Source organism: Falco naumanni, chromosome 1, assembly GCF_017639655.2.
Source record: "Falco naumanni isolate bFalNau1 chromosome 1, bFalNau1.pat, whole genome shotgun sequence".
NCBI lineage: Eukaryota > Metazoa > Chordata > Aves > Falconiformes > Falconidae > Falco > Falco naumanni.
The window spans coordinates 73,294,264-73,310,979 of NC_054054.1; the positions used below are offsets into that span (position 1 = coordinate 73,294,264).

Here is a 16,716-nt window from a genome sequence, read left to right on the forward strand (position 1 = left end):
ATTTCAGTACGCAGCACCATCTGGTTTGAAATGATGAAATTTGGGGCTTAATGAATATCTTGTATGTAGGAACTTTTTAGTCAGCAAACAGAAGACCATTGCTATGTGGTGACCATAGTAGAGCTAGTGATGGTCAGATATTTTTCAAAATATGATCTATTTAAAATGCATACTTGTTGAAAACATTGTTATTACCTTTGGGTATTAAAAAAACAAGCCTTCCCCCATCCCCCCGCCTCAAATCCCCACCAACTTTGCTTGTTAACCAACTTCTGGTAACAGTACTGCATTACAACACTACAGACGAAATACAGATTAATTTGGTCCTCAAAAATCAAATCAAACCGCGACCATCCACATGTGGAAAAGTTGTTTTTCTTATCAGTCTCCGGATGACACTCTTCTTCCACAGCTCATTCCAACCAGTTCATACACCAAAGCCAAGAGCACTCAAACACGTATTTATAGCATGCACTTAATCAAGAAGACAATTGGTTTAGCAGATGGAACTGTGAATTTGATGCAGTTCACCCAAAAGCGACAAACAAGAACAGGAACTTCCAGTGCTGTGTAGAACAGGACAAACAGCAAAGGCAGCTGGGTACCAAAGTCTGGCATCTGCTTCAGACCTAGGCAGGTATTTATACAGACTGAGGTCACTGCAGAAAAACCTTGAGAATTTTTTTCTATAATAACATCTGTATCTAGTTAATTCCATTTCAGCAAGTGCTTCTAGGCTGTTACTGAAATGGATGGTTGAAAAAAAAGCATTTAATGTCTGACCTGAAGACACATTTGGGGTATGTATCCTGAAGATCTCATGTTTAGCACAGCCCCTGCTTTGACAAGATGCTTTCTTTCAGGCCCTCAATATCTGTGCTTAAACTTCTCATAGTTGCAAGCAATCTAATAGCATGTGTCGGGGGTGGGGGGCTGGGGCGGGGGGTAGAAAAAATCTTAAAAAAACCAAAGCGAACACCATCAAACCCTAATCAGGTTCTCAATATCATGAAACTAAACCAGTCAGAAACTCAACAAGGTAGGCAAACCCAGATGTCTACCTTGCCAGCCTTACGAGTCAATGTAAACAAGGGGTATTAATAATTCATATGTTTATAATTAATAAGGCAATATAAAAATAATTCACATGAGAATACATAAATCAGAAGTAAACAATAAAAGTGAAAACATGTTTTAATATTTGTCTCCTTGTTACAAAGCCATCTCAAAGGCACGTTTACTTCTCTCTGGATACTGACAAAAAGCCTTAAAATGCAAAGTCTTTTCTGGAAATCATACGGACACTGTTTGCTATGTGCATCCCCAGCCACACCACCTAAACCAGTGCAAAAAGACACATTTGCTTCTCTGAGTAAAACAAAACCACAAACACCAAAATATAACTCAGTAAGAAAAAATCAGCCCAACTGAAAAACAAGCTGTCTTGTGCCAGCTCCAGCACTATCTGCGCTGCTTGGACAGGGGCCAGCAAATGTAACAGCTTACTCAGTACAAGGTACTGAGCTGAGTGTGCCTGCACAACCCGACCTTGGGAGGAGCACTGTGTTACTTGCTGCACTGTTTTCATGGGGAAGCACGAAGTAGCACAGGTTTTTTTCCCTTCCGTAATTCAAGTTACTATAATGAAACCTCAAGGCAATGGATTTTTATTCCAAGACCTGAAAGTTTTAAATCAAGATACCAAAGGCATGTTTTCTGAGGACATTTCTGTTCCAGTACTGGTGTATTTGTGTCATCGAGACCAGTAGAATTAACCAGATCTTCGTAACATTTTCCTCTACATACATTTTATGTTTATTTAAACACATCCAAATCTAACCTGAATGCATAAAACCTAAAAGAACCAAATTCAACCATGACTTAAGCATTTTTGAAAAACAAGCAATTAAAAGCCCACTACCATAAGCTGTTAATACTCAATTGAGGTGAGGGCTCAGACCATCGTCACCTTCTCATCTCTCACAGGTTTGCACACCCAGTCAGTTCCTTAATGTGGCCCCTGAGATACCATATTGTCCCCTTGGGGATAAATGCCTCCACAGTTATCTGATGCTATGTCCAAACGCACCTCAAATTACAACACAAGCTAGGCATGCTTAGGCAGGCAGCACGCTGAACAAATCTGATCAATGCTAACACTGTACCAAATTAGCTGGACTATTACAGTTCAGTGCATATTTGCTTGGCCATGAGGCAATGCATGACTGTTAGCACAGTGCAACAACAAAGCAGAAGGCAGAACTCTCAGAATGTATCTTTTAGTGCATTAAAGCATGTTAGAAAAAAGCATGTGTAGTCAAAACATGATATCAGAGTTATTTCCTTTAATATAAGAAATTTTGCATTTTTCAGGGAAAAATCATTTATACACTACAACAACATTTTTTTTCTCTTATCATTCATCATACTTTCATAGGTTGGTTTTCTCCCTCTGAGTGCCTTAATGCTACCTGCAGCTCTTTAATAATCATATGAAGTTCACCTGAAAAAAAGAGATCCCTTTATTCTACATTTGCCACTCTATGGCAAGAGTGCTCTGAATTCGCTGGTGCTGTAACCCTCTGGCATAACGTGGGCTCTTCACCCGACCTGCTCTCCCCTCTCCACCTCCTCTGAGCTCCTGTAGCTCACGCTGGTCCACTTCACACATCCCAGCCTGCCAGACCATTGCTGCTCCCATTTCACCAGCCACGGATGTCTGACCAGGATGTTCCTGCTTACCCGCCATGCACCAAAAGCAATTTCATGGGCTGCCACTGTTTGCTGACGGCAACATGTTGCTGCAGCACGCACTGCCTGCCTGCACCAAGCCCTCACCCGTGCCCAGCCCCAGGCTTCAGCCCAAGCAGCAGTGAGCACAACTGCTGAGTGATGCTCACCTATTACTGCTTTTAACAGGAGTACATGAAGAACTGTCTTTGCCTGTCCACAGATGTTTGCACCACATATTGAAATCCTGATCTCTGCCAGTAGGTATAACATCGTGCCCTGAGCCTTCAAAGAGCTTGAACATATACTCTGTCTTCTGGACATCTTAACTTTCATACTTTGTTTTCAAAAAAACTGATTTTTTTCTTCCTCACTGTTGATAACTGAGAACAAATCCTTCACCAGCCACCTTTGGCTTTATGCATCTCATCTAAATGTTAGCAGTCTTTTCATTGCACTGCCTTGCTTCTCAGGGAGACCCACACAGCTGCTGCCAGAAGATCTGTGTGCAGAAACCTCTCTGAGAAGTGGGCTCTACATTTTAAATAGATCCCATGAAAACGCGTGCTTATTTTTACAGGACTTTGGAAAAAAAAATCATCAGCTGACATCAGCTTTTCAAAGGGTGATTACAAAATGAAAACACATGCTAATAAAACAGTTAAGGCAAGAAGTTAAAAACTTACACTAATACTATATAGTCCTTCTAATGCCATTTTTAAAAATACATCTAGCTAATATTTTTCATCAGTGCAGTCATCTGGTTCCTGCTGGATCCTCTTCTCTATATTTTTTCTAGTCTGTCACCTACAATGAAGTATGGTGAATGATGAAGAAAGCACAATGCTAACAGAAATACACTTCCCCTATTAACTACATTTCAGTGAAGTTTTATGTACAATTTCTACTAGCTAAGCGTAAAGAATTGCAGGTTTCTAAAGAATTCATCTCACTCTCTACATTTCCTTATTTATTTATAAACAGACTTTTCTTCTGCAGGTAATACTCTTAACTGAAGGCCTGGAACCAGAGACATTCTTCACCAACTAGGGTAATTTCGATATTTCAACAAGAAATTTTTGTCATGGGTGGTAGGGTGGGGATGGAGAGCAATTAAAAGCAACCCCCCAGCTTCTTGACACCATTTTAATCATCTAGATTTTTTAATCATATAGATTTAAGAACATGAAAACTGATAAAAGTAGTCAGATCAGAAGCCCACCAACCACTGTATCTTACACCTGACAGCATCTGGCAACAGATGCTTTTAAGGGAAGAACATGGGGAATACAGCAAGCGCACTCTCCATCTGTTAACTTCAAGAACATTTGTGATATTAGATGAATACTGTAGCATTCAGTTTCTGTTAGATCAAAGAAATATCTAATCACTCTAAACTGAAGATTACTCCTATGCAATATCTGCTTCCATCTGTTTAATATTCCTTTATGCATGGAAGGGGGGTATGCAGAGGGCAGAGCCAGAGGGGCACAGCGAGCAGCCAAGAGGCAACAGGCACAAGTCACAAGTCACAGCAGGCAAAATTTTCAGTGAGATTGGTGAAGCACAGAAACAGGGGCCCAGAGAGGATGCACAATGTCCATCCACAGAGAACTACAAAACGTTGAAGTTACCCTTGCTTGGAGCAGCAGGTGGGACTTGATGACCATGCGTCCAACCCAAAATATTCCATGACACCAGGAATAAATCCTCCAAAATATATAGTTAAAAACCTATTGATTTAAGCCATAAGGAAAACAAAATATTATTTCAGTTACTTGAGGACAGGTATGCTGTCTCAGTAAACTGAAAATCTTCCTGCCTATCTTATTTTACTTCCACAAGGAACTGGGTCAGACAACAAAAGCCAAATGAACCTATATGCATGTTATGCACCCAGATGCTGTAGACTAACTTCAACAGATAATCTGTAGAGGGACCATATTTCTTGGATGAGAAGGCTGTAATAAGTCTTCCACTTCATTTGAAACAGTTTCTTCTACTGTGGCTCTATGTCCTACATGAAAAGGCAGATTTCCAGAGTTTTTTAGGCACATCACACCTATGGTTGCACTGGTGGCAATACACCTACTGCTCTTCTGTGGTTTTGAAAATATTCCTTGTGTTTAACTGCACTGGTAGGTGCCTAAGTATGATGAAAATCTGGATTTGGAATATTTTATGATTAGTTTTAGAGACATTTTAAACTGGATCACTGATACATTGTCTAGTCCAATGGCCTATGTATTTTAGTCTGACAGATTCCCACTAGATACTCTAAATACTCTGTTTAGAATAAAGCACGTAGCTGCCACAGTTAACAGAGGTAATGGAGATGACTGGGAAAAGGAGGACGTTATCAGGTGAGATATATTCAAGACGACCCATCTCTGCAGCAAAAGGCAAATCTTTATTGCAAAACGAAAGCATTTGGCAGTAACGCAACCTCCCTTAACTCTCCAAAACAAGACCAAAACAGACTCTCATGCAAGAAGGAGATAATTGTTTTTCTAGCCACCTGGAGCAGGAAGCATTTATAAATTCCTTGTGGACTTAGCATTGCTAAAGGAACAAACAGACCCACATCCAATGAACAAGTGAAACTGGCAACTCCATTTACAAGTAGCAAGCTACGGCAGTACTGAAGATTTATTTCAGAGGAAGATTGAAGCAGCACTAGCAAACTAATAAGGAACTGCAACATAAACTCACAATTAGAGAGAACTTACAGCAATCAAAAGACTTACAAATTTATAAAATACTAAAACAATGGAGCATGCTTTGACACATTTGGTGGGAACAGGTGTGTATATTAAAAGCAATTTCTGCACCTCTCAAAAAATGTAATTATTTGATGGCAGTGCTCATCTTGGAGGAACTAACAACATCTCACACAAAAGCAAGTGCCTTTACTTGGTCTGGAGAAGCATCAAGACGACTATGCGTCTTGATAGTGAAGGAGTTTCATTCTTTCCCTCTCCACTGATGTGTGTAGTACACTGAAAATAGGGACAATGTAGTTGTTTCAACACGATCTCTTGTTTTAATTCTGCAGACCACTTTTCAAGCCTCTATGAAAGGTTAGAAGAGGTTTAGCACATCTATACTAGGAAACAACATCTTCTCCAACCCTCACAATAATCTCCAGATATGGGGTACATTTGAAGCAACTCTCAGATGGTCTTTGCAACACCGGTTTGAACCATGATGAGCTACCAGAAAAGAAAAATCTCAGCACAGGACAGCGTCCTCTTTCGAGTTAAGGAGGAAGTGCCATTTTACAAAAAGAGAAGCCCACAATCTGGTTAGCTGAAAAAAAACCCCGGTTTTACTGTGTCAAATCAGAAAGCCTCAGGGAGTCCCCACAATTTTTTTTCTACAGAGCCCTATGTCTCATCTCAGGCAAAAACTAACTCCTTCTGAACCTTTATTTTTAAAAAGCAAATAAGCAATCCAGCAAAGTAATATGCACCAGAGAATCTCACAAAACAAACAAAAGTAAGTCTAATCAAGCATGGTATGTGTCTCAAGTCACATTGATACCAAATTTAAGCTCACACTGAGCCTTTCTCAGTCCATCCAACTCCAGAAAAGCACCGCTCTAAAGAGCATTTCTCCACAGAAAAACAGGTGAAGGGACAATCTACTCACAAAAACTGTGGGGTAAGAGGGTCATTTAAGATTTCTCCACAAGTAAAGAGCCCATTGAAAGCACTGTTAATTGCAAGCTCATATTGAACTTGAACAATGGTTTATTACTGTTGGTTTTGTTGTGACCAAACAGTAAACACTGAGCTAATAACAGAGTTGAAAAGCAATTTCACAGCACTTGTACAGTCATTATGGCTGAATACAAAATAATTCTATTGCAAATGGATTACCTAAGGGTCTGGAAGCATCATCCAGGACACAATCAAACTGCTACCTCATGCACTATTGAGGAGGGACTGCAAATACTGCAGATCTTGCAGCCCTCCAGCATTTGAGACCACCTGCCTCCCCCATCAGCTACTTTAGGAGTAACTAACTGGCACTTACCTTCAGCAGCACCACTAGAATTTTCCAAAGCACCAGCATTAATCCAGGAACTCCCTGGTTGCTCTTGCTGTCACCGCTAACCTTCATTTGCCAATGTCCATCTTCTGTGCAATGGTCTACTGCAATGCCGCGAAGGGAGGGGCCTCTTACGTCAGCGAGGGCACGGTGAGGCCAACACTGCGTGTTTCTAAGCCATGATCACTCTTTTTCTATCATGGTAAAGGTTTCCTCAGCTAGGTTTTCTGAATATTGGCACAAGTTTCAGTATAGAAGTTGTAGCAAAAGATAGCAGGTATATTAGAAACTACGCATATTTTTCTTTCTAAAAAAAAAAGGCAAGTAATTTATTGATCACTAGAACTATTTGCAGAAAGTTCAGAGGAAGTACTTTGTGATTTTTATAATTAAAAAACCAAATACATTTCCTGCTCACTTGAGATCAAGTCCTTTTCCAGGCATTGCTAACTTAACAAGACACGAAGAAAACACGCTCCTTCCTGTTGCTCTTTTAGCTCTAGACTAGCTGTAGCTGTTTAAATCGTGTTCATCATCTAATCGGTGTGGGCTTGGTTTCACCTAGCCAGTCATTTCATTGGCAGAACAGCTATGCTGATGGCAGTCAGTAAATTTCCATAGGCATCAGGCACATATCCCCACCTGACATTCAATCTTCTGGTCTGCATCCTCCAATTAAACTTAGCAGACTCTCACAGTGCCCTGTCCTTTTGCACGGCAAACATCAGAAAGGTCCATCTGCCTGTTTCTTGGGCTTTGCAAATGCTGTCACACGAAGCTGCTGACACCATTCCCTGGGTCTGCTGTCAGCAAAAGAGTTGGTGACTTCAGGCTCAGACCTTACTGCAACAACCTGCCCCAGAGGCATATCCAGCTGTACAGCAGCCCAAGTCTGCGTATTTGAACCATGCCGTGCATTCTGCATGTGTCACATCCTCTGCTGAACTACCACCATCCAGTACCAGGCATTTCTGACTGGTTAGTTATGTACTTGTTAGCATGCTCCTAAATCCTGGTATCTACCAAAGCTGCACATAAAGTCTGAACAACTTCTTTTTATTTCAGTGTTTCCCAGCATGACTGTCCTCACCACGGAATTTATAAGAAGTGTCTACTGGCCATATTTGTGAATGCTTTAGTAGAGTGCAATCAGTTCATGCAAGTCAGCCTGATGGTTGCCTCTCAGCTTCCCTTGCACCAGTATACTAAAATTTCCTACTTTTCAGGGCTTGGAGAGCTTGGCTTGTATTGCAGTTGTCATGTCTTGCAACTCCATGTTTCTTGTTATGTTTGCATAATTTTGAGAAACCCTTGGGTACATTGATACCAAAGGCTGAATCATCTCATCTAGTAACATTGTTTTGTCATGCTTTGGTAGTCCAGGAATGTCATCAGCCTTGTTTAATCACCTGCAATGATAATGCAGACACATTTCTATTCTGGGCCCAGTCTTGCATGTGCAATGAATTCTGCTTCAAACTCTGCTTGGCCAAGGACTGCTGGATTAAGTGGACCATCTTCAGCAGTCACACGCTCTCGGCAGGCTGGCACCCCAGCACACTGGAAGCACACGACATCCTAGGTAGGATAATTTGCAGCCTCTGAAGGCAGTCAAATAACGGAAAGAAATTTTCAACTTTAAATCCCTCGATCAACTTACTGAGGTATACTTCCACATACACATGTTTTTGTACAGTTAAGTTTATGGCAAGAGAAAGTAATACAGAATGTGAACTAGTTCAAAATTTGGTGAATATATAATGACACGGAAAGAAAACTTGGGACTTCCTAGGAAATTTTAGAGAAAGTTTAACAGCAAACATAGCCCACACAGCCACCATGATAAATATATGATTAAAAAGACAAAATCAATTAAAAATTAAGACCTCTAGCAGTGCCAGAATGCACCCAGTGCATTTAAATAATTTGGAGTTATAAATTACATGCTCAAACACCTGTTCACTTGCCACTTATTTATTACTTAAGAGGACTCTATAAAATGCTTGTCCAACTTTTTTCTTTCTGATTTATTCCAGGGTAACAACCTGTTGCAATGAAATGACACCCACAGCTTCCCTCCTAAGCTGGACTTTCTTCCATACTGTTCCCCCATAACCCTTTCTCTTCCACTCTCTTAAGACTAGAAAAAGAAACAAATATATTAGTATTCTCTGAATGCCTGGGTTGGGCTGGATAATGAAATGAAGTCCAAGCAAGTTATCAAAGATCTAGGAGGAAATCTTCTATCCTAAAATTTATAAAGTATTGTAATGGTATAAGGTTGGGATATACAGTGACAGGGGGGTATGAGGGTATGAGGACAGGGATACACAAATGCTTTGTATTTGGTTTGCTGACCTACCTCAGACTTCTGCCCCCAGTCATCATAACTAATTTGCAATGCACAAGAAAATCCTCTTTTCTTTATGAATGTTTTCAAATAATCCTAGATAAACGTATGAACAATTGACAAACCTTCCTACAGCACTTCATTTAGGTCACTTTACATTACATTAATCGGCTCCACCAAAGGATAACAACTCTGAAATCTGCTTTAGGACTTCATATATATTTCCTTTTTCATTGACATTTTCCTGCTATTAATAACCAAATCACAATAAGGTTTAATCAACTAGATCTTGATGATGCAACAAGTACCATCATAAGCAATCACTTGCTACGTCCTCCCCTGCATAGCCAGTTTTCCCACTAGCCAAAACTCCAAGTCCATCCTAAAAATCTAAACAAAACAGCACAAAGAAAATACATTTCCCTTTGGTGACAGCTGGGTCAGCTGCACAAAAGAATAAATCAAAATTCATTACATCAAAACAACTTCAATGAGATGGTTGTTTTTTTCCCCTTTTAAAGAGAAGCTATTAATTTAAACCATTCCTTAGAAAATGAAGCAGAAGAGAAATGCTCCCTTCCCTTCTCCCTGCCCAGCTCCCACTTTCTGAAGCCTTCCTCTTGTCACGTACTTTTTGGGTTCAGCCGAAAGCATCTCCCTTCCCTCTGCACATCCGCTCTGTGCAGGACTGCCGAGCTGCGACTCATCCCGAGAAGCATTTGAAATCCCAAGGTTTAAAAAGCAACTCGCAAGCAAGCCCTCCTCCGCTCGCAGCCTGACAGCTCTGGAAGCATATTGAACTGCAGCGTTATCCCCAGCAAACCACCGATCCCGTTATTCAGCCTGACTGGCCCCACCATGACTGTTTCAAGCACAAGAAAATTACTTTAAAACAAAACAAAACAACAAACCCAAATACCCCACATTTTTACATTTTTTTTTTCCTTTTTTTTTTTTTTTTTAAAGGATAGACACCCAGAGGAGCTCATTTCCAGGGCATCCCAGCCGGCTAGCTCTGCCCAGCCCAGCCTGTGAGCATCTGGAGCCCCCAAGAGTACCACCCCCGAGGCGAGGCATCCTTGGGCAGTCAGCGCCTGGGGCTCTGCCTGCTCCATACCTCCTCCCTGCAGTCCTGTGCAGGCAGTGTGGGTAGCCAGGGACGGAGAGCAGCGTCTGGGATTTCCCTTGCAGTGACTCACACTCATGGCCTCTTATGCTTTTGCTGCAAGAAGCCTGGCTCTGCCTTCCCTGTCACCCCCCTTTAGGTGGCTGAAAACAGCAGCCGGCCCCCACCGCCCACCCCCAGCCTCTCTTGGCTGGTCAAACCCAGCTCTGGCTTTCTCTTTGCACACTCTGTGCTCCATCTCCATGGCCCGTGAACCCCCATGGCTAGGTTAGAGTGGCCCTGCCTGCTGCACACATCAGCAGCCACATGCCGAAACCCACAGCTGGGTTTCTTACAGGACTGTCAAGAAACAGGGGCTGGGTATAAAACGTAGCTGTTTCCCAGCAACCCACCCTGGAGTTATCAAAATTTCACCTGCAGCATATGCCTTGAGATTCAAGCATCATCTGTCCCACAGATGCTTGAATAACCACAGAAAATAAAGTGAGTGGCATTGAATGGGGCACAGGAATTTCTTACCTCACAGGCTCCTCTTGGCGTCATGTTTGTAAAGCTGAGCTCTTCAGAGATGCTGTAACACGGTAAGAAGAGCAGGCCTGCTCTTCAAGAGCCTCTTTCTCCTACACTCTGGCCAGAAAAACATCACAAAAACAGTTACATTTCTATCCCTGTATTTTTTTTCAGTGTATTCACAATATTTTCAACATAATTGGTTTCAGTGGTCCCCTTTTCAAGGGCATGAATGGAGAGGATTTGTGAGATTGAGCTTTGTCTAGAGAAAAAAGGCTCGAAGTAGCAGAGAGAGGAGCAGAAACAGCAATCTAAACATGCTGTTGCAGGGACTTACATGCCTTCACCATCTGGGGCATGGCAGAGGTCACAGCTTTGCAGGAGAACCTTAAACCTATTTCTGCCAACATATTTTCTCTGATAATTTTAAAGATTATAGAAATTCAACTACAGACACAAAACTTACAAATATGGCAAACCTATACCACAGAGATAATTTGTAAATGCTGGAGAATGCAATAGAACTTCCTGAATTGGAGGCCTAGATTTCAAAACAAAGTTTGCTTTGGCATTTAATATCCTAAAGACATGATGGATATGTTACAATAAAATGAACAATCTGCCAGAACGGGGGGGGGGGGGGGGGGGGGAAGTGCTTCAGTGAAAATACAATATGCTGTTATGCATTATATTATAAAAGACAAAATGATGGTATTGTTGTCATACATAAAGGTTTAGACATTGGTGTTGTATGTTCATCATTATTACTTCATCCTTGGTTTTCAGTCTTTGTTGAACTACCTTGTTTCTGGTGAATTATTTGACTTGAGAGGTTCTACTTTCCTTCTCTGAAGATGCCCAGTAAAACAAAAGATCAGTATTAGCTGCTGTCTCTTACAGATCCACCTATTGACTTGATCTCTTATGATCTGCTGGTTGCAGATATGTCTGGAAGCAAACTACGGTTCTCTCCATTCCTTTATACTCTCCAACCTCAGATCCACCAAATGACACATACTTTAGACATCATAACAGTTACATAGTTATTTTTTCTTTGTTCATTGCATCTCTGTGTTATCTAAATGATGTGATCCATTAGATTACCTTTGCTGCCCTTAAAAATACTTTGTTAATGTTCTAGATGTATTGCGAGGGGTAAAGTTTTTGCTTACCTTAGAACTTTTTCCATAAACATTAGCTTCCAGAGGAAAAATTATACACAATTCCAGTAGTGTACACCGTCTTTGCAGTCTCAGAACCTGTGAATTCATAATTGGTTGGCTGACAGCATATTTTATCACTGATGAGTTTTAAATATTTTTAAGGCAACTGAGGCCACATGAGAAGTCATCAGCCCTCTAACACCTGCAGGGGGGGTCCCTCTTTTCTTTACTTACAGAAATGTGGAAGTGCTGCTTTCTGAAAAAATGAGAGACCTGACAAACCGTTCAGATGTCCTTTATGAGGAACTGCTTGCTTTGCTTATGTTGTTGTTCACTGCTACATCTGCAAGCTGGAGCTGAAACTTTTCTGAGATCAGGCCACTACACACAACGCCTCACAGAGTTGGACTCAAAATGAACCCTATTTTGCGTGAGCTATTCTAATTAAAGACAAGAATTGGATGCCAAGGGAAAGTTAAATGCCAACTAAAGCAAACTCTTTCAAACTTCAGACTTGTTTAGACTGACAGGATTTTTTGATTGACAGTTTGAGTTGGCTCCATGAATGACAGCATTTAAGTGCAACTAAGCCTCCAGCTAGAGGCTTACTGGAGCGTTGTCTCACACATCTCTTTCCTCTTTCTCACACCAAGATTAGCTCTTTGTCAGGCCTTTCTATTTCAGCTGTTTGTAATTAACCCTGGGACATGGGAAAATACAGTAAATCAATCAAGTGAGTACAACCAGACAGTATTCGGACTCGCTGAGCATTATGAACTGCATTTGCATGCTTAAACTCATGACGTGTTTAGGTAAAAACCACTGCAAATCAGTGCCTTACAATTAGTCACTGAGAATAGATTGTTCAAGTAACTAAAGAAGTAGGTAATGTCAACAACTGCCTAACAAAGGTCAGAAAAATGACCTCTCTGAGAGTAGTTGAGATCCTAGGCTAAGGGACTAACAGTAGTAGTTCCATGTGGAGACTTAAAGAAACCAGTCTAACGCTGAACAAAATGCAGGAAAGAAGTATACATAATTTTTTTGTTTGGTTGCTTGGTTGGTTTTTTTTGTTTTAGAAAATGGAGCAGAGTCATTTAGGATGAATAATAGCACTTTACATTTCTATGACACCTTCCATCCCACAAGCTCCCAAAGCAGCTGGCAAATTTAACAGATTGAAGGACATTATCTACCGTACACCGAAATCATTTTATGCCACTAAAGGCATTCCCGCTGAAGCAAGAAGCAGTGTCTAACAGGTTTGATCTGTTGTGACAAACACCATTATCTAAGGAAAACCACAGGGAGAGCATAATTGCCAACAGCTGGAACTCTCGTGCTGAATCCTGGATTGAACAGTTGTTGGGAAAGATTCTGCTAGTATTTCTCCAGTTACCACTGGTGATGAAGACTTGATCACAGATCTTGCAGACCTGCCATGCTCAGGGTAGGCATTCTTATGAGCCAGCTCCTTGGGGCTCTCGCCTCAGCACGAGGTGCCTTCACAACCCATAACCCCACTCCTTGCAATGCCTGAGTGCTATATCCACCAGACAGTGAGAGAGCAGAGCTTGACTGTAAACATCCAGGCACAAAGACAGATCCAGCGGTCAATCAAGAGAGGCTGCACACTTCAACAGTCCACTTTGAGCTGAGCCTTCACCAAAGTCAGCTTTCTTTCATTGCAGCCTGAACATGGACATTCCAGAAAAAAACATTACCTCTGACGACACAGTGAGGTTCAAAGGTGTTTCACATCCAACAGACTATTCACACACGCTGCTTCCTAGAGCACATGGGTCTGACAACAGACTGCCTGACCAGGTCCTTGGAAATCTCTGCACACTAGCAAAACAGGGTAGAAAAGCAGGCTAAATTTGGTGTATGTTAAAGGACTATTATCTAGAGTGGCAAAGGAGACAGAGTTGCACCGAAAAGCTCCACCAGGCTACAGATTCAGTGGGATGGGAGTGAGTTTCACACTCCCCTTCTCTCACAGTCATGTCAGGGATCTCAGTCTTTTTAAGGAATTATAGTCATACTTGTGGCCACTGATGCTATGATCACTGAAGAGTGCAAAATAAGGTGAGCACATCATTATTGTTAAAAAAAAAATAAAATACCCCAAACTGGCAGAAAGAAGAGAGTGCAATGAAAGAGAAATATATGGCCACTGAACTGGTATATTCTAGCTTTAAAAGGAAAAGAATAGCATCCAAAGCCCTTTCCAGATTTGCTGTCAGACCAAAGGAAAGGCTAGGCTGTCAAAGATTGATGGATAATCTACAGTCACATGTTCATTTTGGAATGGCACAGAGGCACGTTTGGAAATGTGTTTTGAGCTGCAGAATAAGGAAGAGTGAAATAAAAAGTGGAATGGAATCCTATGCCAATGAGCAAAATGGATTAATTCAGCAGTCCATGTCTTCCACTGGTTTAAAATAGCTACAAGGTTGATCCGGGAATTAATCTCAGGATTGTTACAAAATGCAGTGCAAACACTCAATGACATCCTACTGAGCTTCTGACAACTCTGAAAAGTCTCACATATTCGACGTGAAATATTTTAATTACAAAGTGAAATGAAATTCAATTACAAGGTGAAACATTTTAATTACAAAGGAAAATGAAGAGTTAGTATGGGCCAGGCTAGCTTGCCTTGTGCATTGCCTGGTCAAGTGTTTCTCAGGTAGGGTTACTCATCATGGAAAACCAATGATTTTTCAATTGCTGAACATGTAAAGTATAGTCTAAGCTTTAGGATATCAATGAAGTCAGTTAACAGCAAGGGATAGGTTAGATTCAATCACAGGATTAGAATGCTTGTCTCATCATCAAAGTTTGCTCACAAGGGACAAAGATGACAACATGGCACTGCTTATCTAGGGTACATCTTACGTAAAGGTCATCTCACTAGCAAAACTGTAAAGCTGTACAAGCTTGACTCTTTTCTTCTCCTCCCCCACTAACAGAGGGCATATGTTAATGCCAACAATGTAATTTCATTATGCATTTGTTTTTTTCTTTCTGCTTTGCCTATGCCAAAACTACAGAAACCCTTGCTTGTTGTCACTCTGAGAGAAAGAAGCTAGAGGTACCTAAGGTGGTGACCCCTGCTCAAACAGGGGCTTTATCATAATTCCTATCCTCTTCCCCCTTACCCCATAGGGGCTGATATCCCTCCTATCCCCATATCCCACCAGCAGGAATGAGTTACCAGGACTCAGCCATTACTTTTCATCCAAGGTTCACCCTTTCCTGGAGTCCTTTCTGTGGAAAGAACAACCCAGTCCAAATTCACTTCCAGTCTCACTCTTCAGGGGAGGACATTCATTTTCTCAGGTACAGCAGAAGATTTTTAGCCATGTCTTAGAGTCTTCATGGCCTTTGAAACTCGTGCCTCCCAGGAGAGGGGCTTCAGCACCATGCCACAGCCAAGCAGTGTTACCTGTGTTGGAGGCAGACAGCAGCAGAGGAAGAAATGCAAGTGTCAAAGGGCCAGAGGGCAAGGGGGGAGGAATTCAACTTCATAGTCCCCTGGGGAGACACTCCCAGCTCTTAGCTGCTGCTTCTGGCACTGTTACGTACCCTCTAGAAAGGCTGTTTGAACTGGAATGGCGATGGAAATGGACATGTCCTGGAACATGGTCCTCAGATCAACATCTTTGCTGCCACCAGTCATATAAACCAACTCCAGATTATGGTGGTTCGACAAAATTTCAGTAAACAAAATATCGTATTTTTACTTTTAACATTCATTTTGGTTGAAAGCCACATTTTGTGATACCAGAATTTTCCACAGGAAAGACATTCTGATTTTTTTACTAACTCACAGGTTTTTCTCTGGCCCTATTCAATCACAAAGTTTTCTCCAACAACTTATGGAAAAACCCTAAAAGTCACAACTTTTGCTGTCAAAGTCATGGCAGTGACAGCCACACACACAGACCTTTTTTTGTTGTACTGTCATCTTCTATACTGAAGTTTTCCATTTCTGGTCAAAGGTGACTTATTTCTATAAAGGGAAACATTTTCGCACTTTAAATGCTTGAAACAAAATCCTTTTGTGTAAAAAGCTGGCCTGGAGAATTCCATCCTGGAAGCTGAATGCCTCAGAGTCCTACCAACACTTACAAGGGCTCTTGGTAATAAGGTCAAAAAAAAGAAATCCAAACTTTGTATTGGCTCCCTAATTCAAATACTGTTTTAAAAAGAGATATACTGAAACAAGGAAGCCCTTATAGGTCTTCAGTTTCTATATGCTAATGAGGGAAGAATATCCTTGGATGTAAAGTAACTGTGACTGGCACGTCCTTGAAGAGCCAGAGGGACAACTGTTGAAATCCAGAAGGAATACATGTTAGGAAACAGCCATATTACTGCCCCGATGTCCCAGCCCCGACCACTTAGCAGAAAATGCTCTGCCCTGTTAAGTGTCTGCTCCAAGGGACCCACCATGGCAGCTGACACAGCTCTGACAGTCCCCAGCGGTATGGTGACGTCAGCTCTGCAGGCGCTGGGGAGCTCGCAGGTAATGGTCTGCCATGTTCTACCTATGGCACTCTGCAGAGTGCAGCGATGGGAGCACGTGTGACGTGACCTTCTTGAGCTGTGCCCCAACAGATAGCACCTCAGCGATCAGACACCAGCTCTGGCTCGGCAAGTCCCTTCGTTGTGATCTATTCCCACCAGCCAACTCTCAAACCAGGGAAACTAAAATCCAGTTCTCATTAAAAGTATAAGATCATAATAAATTTCAGAAGCTCTTAAGATGTACTGTG

General features: G+C 41.6%; 1 protein-coding gene across 12 annotated transcripts in view; it reads right to left on the reverse strand.

Annotated features, from left to right (window-relative positions):
• LOC121090611 (melanopsin-like) overlaps positions 1 to 15,730 on the reverse strand; it is a 46,777-nt gene extending 31,047 nt beyond the window's left edge. For 4 of the 12 annotated variants that reach the window (XR_005828643.1, XR_005828639.1, XR_005828642.1 and 1 more), the window contains exons 1-3: positions 9,765 to 10,036; positions 6,769 to 7,090; positions 4,365 to 4,463 (exon numbers count right to left, since the gene is read on the reverse strand). Coding sequence is in view for 5 of the 12 variants with exons in the window: in XM_040599333.1 (XP_040455267.1) it covers positions 4,365 to 4,463; positions 6,769 to 6,855 (186 nt within the window). In the remaining 7 variants the exon portion in view is untranslated. Of the gene's footprint in view, positions 1 to 4,364; positions 4,464 to 6,768; positions 7,091 to 9,764; positions 10,038 to 10,778; positions 10,887 to 11,941; positions 12,029 to 13,656 lie in introns of those variants that run through there. The other 8 variants (XR_005828641.1, XR_005828640.1, XM_040599366.1 and 5 more) reach the window with 6 other exon arrangements.
• Positions 15,731 to 16,716: the final 986 nt, after the last annotated feature.